Genomic DNA, 6,453 nt, shown 5'->3' on the forward strand with positions numbered 1-6,453 from the left:
TTAGATCTGATTGTCGGTGGAATGAATGATGAAAGCTATGGAATATCAAACATGGCTGTGTCTCGGCGATTACCCTTCCAGGTCAAAACATTGTTCTTCGTGCCGTTTGCGCTACTTTGCACCGCTTTTTTGTCGACAGTATGACGCTTGTAATGAATAGGCTGCGATGAGCGAATAAATAGGGTCACTTACCCATAAGTAGTTGTTTCTTGTAATCGAGAATGTTGAATGAACGAGAATGCCTGTACGTTTAGCTAAATTATATACAATAGAAAGAATGCAGAATAACTGTTTTGTAAATAAGACAAAACTGCAAGTGCACGAAAAACACTTGTGAAACAAAAGCAAACAAGAAACATATCGTTAGGTAATCAGAATGTTATAACACAAAATTTAGGATATAATTATTCTATGCTAATGTTTTATTGTATATTGGAATTAAGAGAAAAACAAGCAGTACGAAAAAGCAAATTTATCATGCTATCAAAGACTTATGGAGGCTATAATACTCATAACTGTTAAGGCTTAGAATAAGAACAGTAGGGAAATATCCCACAAAGTGCAAAAGTGAGCGGCTTGTCAATGTACATGTAATGATTATCCAACCAAAATTGATCAATAAGAGACGTGAGAAATAACAATAAAAGTGTGGTTTTATTTAAGAATACCAAGTATAAGGGAACAGACAATGACTTGGAAACCTACTCCTAAGGAGTTTCTAATAACTCAGACTAAGAAATAGGCATACCAACAAACATTGTTAGTGCAAACATAGTTTCATAAGTCAATATTTGACTTTATAAGCTGTTCTGCTGCTAATATTTTATGTTGGGAATGTTCAAATGACTTAGACTTTTACAGCCAGTCTCCAAGCAAACTACTACTCTTTTACAGTGCTTTAGTTGTTTTTTTTTTACTTCAAAATGTAGCGATAGTTGATTTATTACTTCCATCATCTTATTGCTATTATATAGTATTTAGTATTATAGTATTTAATGAATAGTTTTGATTTGCAACCGTTTTAAATTTTAAGTACCATGTACTGGTTGCATTTGTTATGTATATATATATACCAAGAGATGATTGATTTGTATAGCTGTATTTTACTGGCAATAGTTAAATCGTTTTTCAGTGGACATAGAATGCCATACTTCTTGGCAATTTTCTTGATGACATTGTCAATGTGAGAGTTGAACTTAAGTGCGTCATCATTAATCACGCCAAGATATTTAATCTCCCGAACGCGATCAATAGTCTCATCATGAATTACAACAGAGACGTCCTCATTTACTCGATTCCGAGAAATTACCATAAATTTAGTTTTACTTGTATTCAATTTTAACTGCTTATACTTCAACCATCTATTTAGAGAACGCAAATCTTCATTCAAGTGTAAAACGGCATCATCTAAATCCTTAGCTGCAATGAATAACACAGTATCATCTGCAAAAAGATTAATGTCGCAAAATCGTAAAACACGTCGCAAGTCATTAATATACATAATAAATAACAGGGGCCCTAATACACTTCCCTGGGGCACTCCAAGGTTATTCCCCACGGGACTGGAAACAGAATCATTAAAAACAGTCCGTTGAGTTCTGTCAGACAAATAGCTTTCAAACCATTTATATGCAGTACTCGTAATCCCAAAGCGCTTGATTGATCTTAACAATAAGGGCCTAGAAATTGTTTCAAAAGCGCGTTTAAGATCCAAAAAAACAGCAACAATCGTATCTTTACACTCCAAGTTATTTTTCCACTTCGCTAATACCAAACTCAACGCGGTTTCACAAGAATGACCTTCCCGATATCCCGATTGTTCTGGTATCAACAAACTATTACTATTTAAATACTCCAACAGCTGGCCTTTAACAACAAGTTCTAAAATTTTCTCTAATGTGTGCAACATGTTGATGAGACGAAACTCTTCGGCTTTAATCGTTCCAGCAACTTTTTGAATAGGGACCACTAAGGATTCCTTCCAAATTTGTGGCACATGTCCAGTTTGTAATGATTCATTAATAAGGTCCAGCAAGATGTGGCCAATGACATAAAAGCAATCTTGAATAACTCTAGCATTAACATTATCTACAAATAACTCTAAGTTCATCTAATGTGATTGGGTGGAAAACTTCAAATCTACAACTACTATTAACTGGCTGTTTTATTTCGACAGGTTCATCGACCAATTCAATAGATTGATTAATCAATGAAACGCTATCTACGAAATAATCATTAAACTTAGCTGCAATTACTTGTTCTGACTGTTCTAATGTGCCATTGAAAGTTATGGACCGCGATTTGCAATTACTAGGTTTTAATAAAGATTTCAAAATTTTCCATAACTCTTTGCTGTTGTTTTGATGCTGATCAATCTTCCTTTGAACATATTCACAACGAGTTTTCTTTAGCGATTGTGTACCTAGTCCAATGATTGTCATTATTAGATCTACAAAACTTTTTGTACCATTTGTCCCTTTTCCGTTTAAGACGCAAAAGATCCAAATTGTACCAGCTGTTCGAGTTTTTCAAAGAAACAAACTTTTGCTCAACTAGTTGATTGGTACACGTTTTCAAAGCGTTATTAAGAACAGCTGTAGATTCATCTAAGTTACCGGCCGCGAATGGAAAATCCAGGCTTCTCTCAACAAGATTCGAAACAGCTTGCTTCGAATATTTCCTCCAGCTCTTCAATTTTACAAAATTATCGTTATCGTTAACATGGTCTAAGACATTAATTACTAAGGACTCATGATCGGTTATTTTCAAATCAGTATCCGTAACTGAACAAATGGAATCAAAATTGGAATAAACGTGGTCAATTAAAGTTCTACTGTGCCTGGAAATACGCGTATACTCATTTACCGTTTGCTTTAAATTAAAAAAAAAACTCAGTTAAACGCTTCAAATGATTCGAATTATGGTTATCACGGCAATTAATATTAAAATCACCAGCCAATATATTTAATTTACTAGAATCAAGGAATGTCTCGAGCCAGTTCTTTAAAACTTCAACAAAACGCTGGTCACTAGAACTGGGAGAATGATACAAAACACCATAATTACCCATCTTCATGCCACGTACAACTGTAATGCCCAAGAACCAGTTGCCATCAATTACTTCGTTGGTACGAAGGTTGAATTGAACTGATTCTTTGACATATTGAGCTCCAGGAACTGACCAAACAAGTTCAACATGCGCCTATTAGCGACGTCTGGGAGGTTTTTCTACTAGTTGAACTTGATTCTATCAGCCCTCGGAACCGAATTGCCATTGTACGCTTCGAAATGCACGGGTGTTCCACGTTTCCGGAACACGCGTCTGACTTTTTACGATAAACCTCAGTGCATTGCTGGTCCCACCAAGGGGAAGGAGGTTTTCTACGGAAAGACGTTCCTGGAACTGAACGCCCGGAGCTGAAGCTCGAAGCAAGCTTTCCAAGATCAGATAGGAGAGGAAGTTATCGATCGACGGCAGGGCTTCATCTATCTCGACCTTGAACGTTTTCTAATCGATATTACGGGTGAGGTCGTACGCGACGTTAACGGATTTCGACGGATTGAACCCACTGGTAATCGAAATTTTGATTGGCAAGTGATCACTACCGTGGGGATCCTGGATCACATTCCACGTGCAATCCAACGATAATGAATAAGAGCATAGTGTGAGGTCTAATCTACTGCCATTCGAGGATGGGCTAGCCAAACGTGTTACTTCTCCATTGTTAAGAATTGTAGTATTGAAGTTGTCACAGAGGTCATATATCATAGTAGAACAGTTGTCATCATACAGTTCCCCCCAGCCTGTACGGTTAGAATTAAAATGTCCCATAATCTACCGTGGAGTCGGAAGAACTGAACAGATATATAAAAGTAGTTTTTGATTAATTGAAACTCGCGGAGGAATATACACAGAAGCAATGCAAAGACTCTTGCCTTTAAAAATAGCCTGACAGGCAACAACTTCAATTCCTTAAAAATAGTGGAAGGTTCACTCTATAGAAGGAATGGCACTTTTTGATCCCCAAAAGTACCCTTCCTCCTCGCGAATCAACACGATCCAGTCGAATAATGTTAAAATCATAAAAAGAAAGATCGATATCTGAAGAGAGCCAAGTTTCACAAAATGATCTATTTTAAGAATGCGATTTCGACAATTCCACTGTAGAACAGTGATCAAATCCCGACCTCCCGAAGGAAATGATTGCTACAAGGAGGGGCCATTTCAATGTCAATTGCTTCAAGAGGGTCTTCACAGAAGGAAGCATTGCCAGAACAAAGCTTTTGAGAGGATCAGAAATATTGAGGTACTTGAGGATATCGTCCACAATTTTATCTTTTTATCATATGTAGACCGTTTTGTTACCAAATTTTGTTATCAAATGAGAACAACCCAGATGAAGAAGGGGCTTCTGTTATTAAAAATGGGATATCAGGGGTTTATGATGTCCCCGGGAGAGGTGGAAAATCCTGGGTATAGTCAGTTCTGTGGAATTCAGGAGCAGTAGAAGTATTGATTTGGGCAAGCTGATTTGGAGTTCCTAATCTGCAACTTTTCGCGAACGGATGCGTTTTCGTTTCCGTGCAGAACCTTCCTGAAAGCTGAAAGAAACTCCCCAATAAACAATTTACAGTCACAAATAAGCATACACATTGAATAAATGCTGTATAACAGTGTACAATGCTGAATAAAACAGGATGTCGAATTATGTGCTGAAAAAAGCTTATTGAGATCGATAGATGCGCCTTTATTCCACCGTTTGCTCTGATATGATTAATTTACTTATTAAAAGCTTTATAAACGTTGACTGTCTTCCTGATTCAGAACCAGAAGTTTAATCTAATAACAAACTGAATAAGTGTAATTTGCTCATACATTGTCGCTTTAAGTAGAATGTTTTCAATTGTGGAGGCGAACCAGCCTAAGGCTGAAAGCCTCCTAAATAAAGCTAAATAATAATAATGTTTTCAATTGTTATAATAAAATGCTTTATTAGACGTCTTATAAATGTTTTCTAGCTCCATTATTAGATTTCATTGCATTGCTTTACAATATTGCTGGATAAAGGTGAATACAGTCAGCAATATAGCTCTTATACCACTATGAGTTCATGTTTCAATTGAATGCTTTGTAAATGCTTTATAAACGACATATTAGATTCATTCCACAACACTGCCCAACAAACAATTAATAGTCACAAATAAGCATATAGATTGAATAAATGCTTTATAACAGTTTACAATGGTGAATAAAACGGGTTGTCAAATTATGTGCTCAGAATATCTCATTGAGATCGATGATGCGCCTTTATTCCGCTGATTGCTCTGATTTGATTAATATACTTATTAAAATCTATACAAATGATGACTGTCTTCCTGATTCAAGACCAGAAGTTTGATCTAATAACATGCTGAATAAGTGTAATTTGCACATACAGTGACGCTTTAATTTGATTGTTTTAAATTGATTAACAATATTGCTGAATGAAGGTGAATACAGTCAGCAGAATAGCTCTTATACCACTATGCGTCCATGTTTTAATTTCATGCTTTGTAAATGCTTTACAAACGGCGTATTCATTCATTATTCCACAACACTGCTTCAGGATAACAACAAAATGAAATTGGTAGCATAGTGGTTACCGTTTCCGCTTTCCAAGTAGAAGGTCGCAAGTTCAATCCCAGCCTCAACCCTTTTTTATTTATTTTCTACGCCTAATTAATTTAAATCGTAATCATAGATCGTATCACTCACGACCACCAATTCATAGATCTATCGAAAAGAATAGCATCCTTTCCATCGAAATTAGAGAGACTGAGAGGTAACGTTGGTCTCATGTTAAACAACTATGAAGGTATTAATCATTCTCACATCTTCTTGAATTAGCTAGAGTTACGGCTGGGAGTGCTGATAGGTTTTCAGATTCAAGCTTTTATTACTTATTTAGCTGCCCATATGATGTATTATAGGATAGCTCAGATGGCAAGGCACGCGGCTGGTGATCGGAAGGTCATGGTTCGAATCCCCATCTTAACGACATGTTAGTATGTGTATGTAGGTATGTATGTTTGTAATAAATTTTCTAGGATCTATGTTTGTGTGTGTAGGGTGCATGCTTTGACAAAAATAATGACAACAACAATCACTAACGAGAGAACAACCATGCCTCTGTCCCATTCTTATTTTCAGATTAATTATTCCGCAGTTGAATAATCGTTTGGTAAATGTATGATACTGTCTAATTAAACATTATTTTACATGATAATCAAGCGCTTATATATACACCTTTATACCATCGCTGTTTAAGGAAGTAATGATGTCTAGTAAACGCTGAATAATCAAAAATTTGATCGAATGAATAAGCTCTGTTGTAAGTCGAATAAAAGCTTCTCGCCATACCTTAATTGGTGTTGAAAAATATTTTGATGTTGTGGTTGAATAAATTCTCCAAA

At 36.0% G+C, this 6,453-nt stretch overlaps 1 protein-coding gene across 1 annotated transcript in view; it reads left to right on the forward strand.

Moving 5' to 3' along the window:
• Positions 1-624, forward strand: part of DIP-eta (Dpr-interacting protein eta) — a 127,429-nt gene extending 126,805 nt beyond the window's left edge. Inside the window, exon 11 of the mRNA XM_065222574.1 lies at positions 5-624. Within this exon, the coding sequence (XP_065078646.1) occupies positions 5-144 (140 nt within the window). The 3' untranslated portion in view covers positions 145-624. The remainder of the gene's footprint in view (positions 1-4) is intronic.
• The last annotated feature ends 5,829 nt before the right edge of the window (positions 625-6,453 follow it).

The sequence above is a fragment of the Ochlerotatus camptorhynchus genome, unplaced genomic scaffold (assembly GCF_037179485.1).
Source record: "Ochlerotatus camptorhynchus isolate MF236.1 unplaced genomic scaffold, CSIRO-AGI_Acam_v1.1 ptg000176l, whole genome shotgun sequence".
NCBI classification, from domain to species: domain Eukaryota; kingdom Metazoa; phylum Arthropoda; class Insecta; order Diptera; family Culicidae; genus Ochlerotatus; species Ochlerotatus camptorhynchus.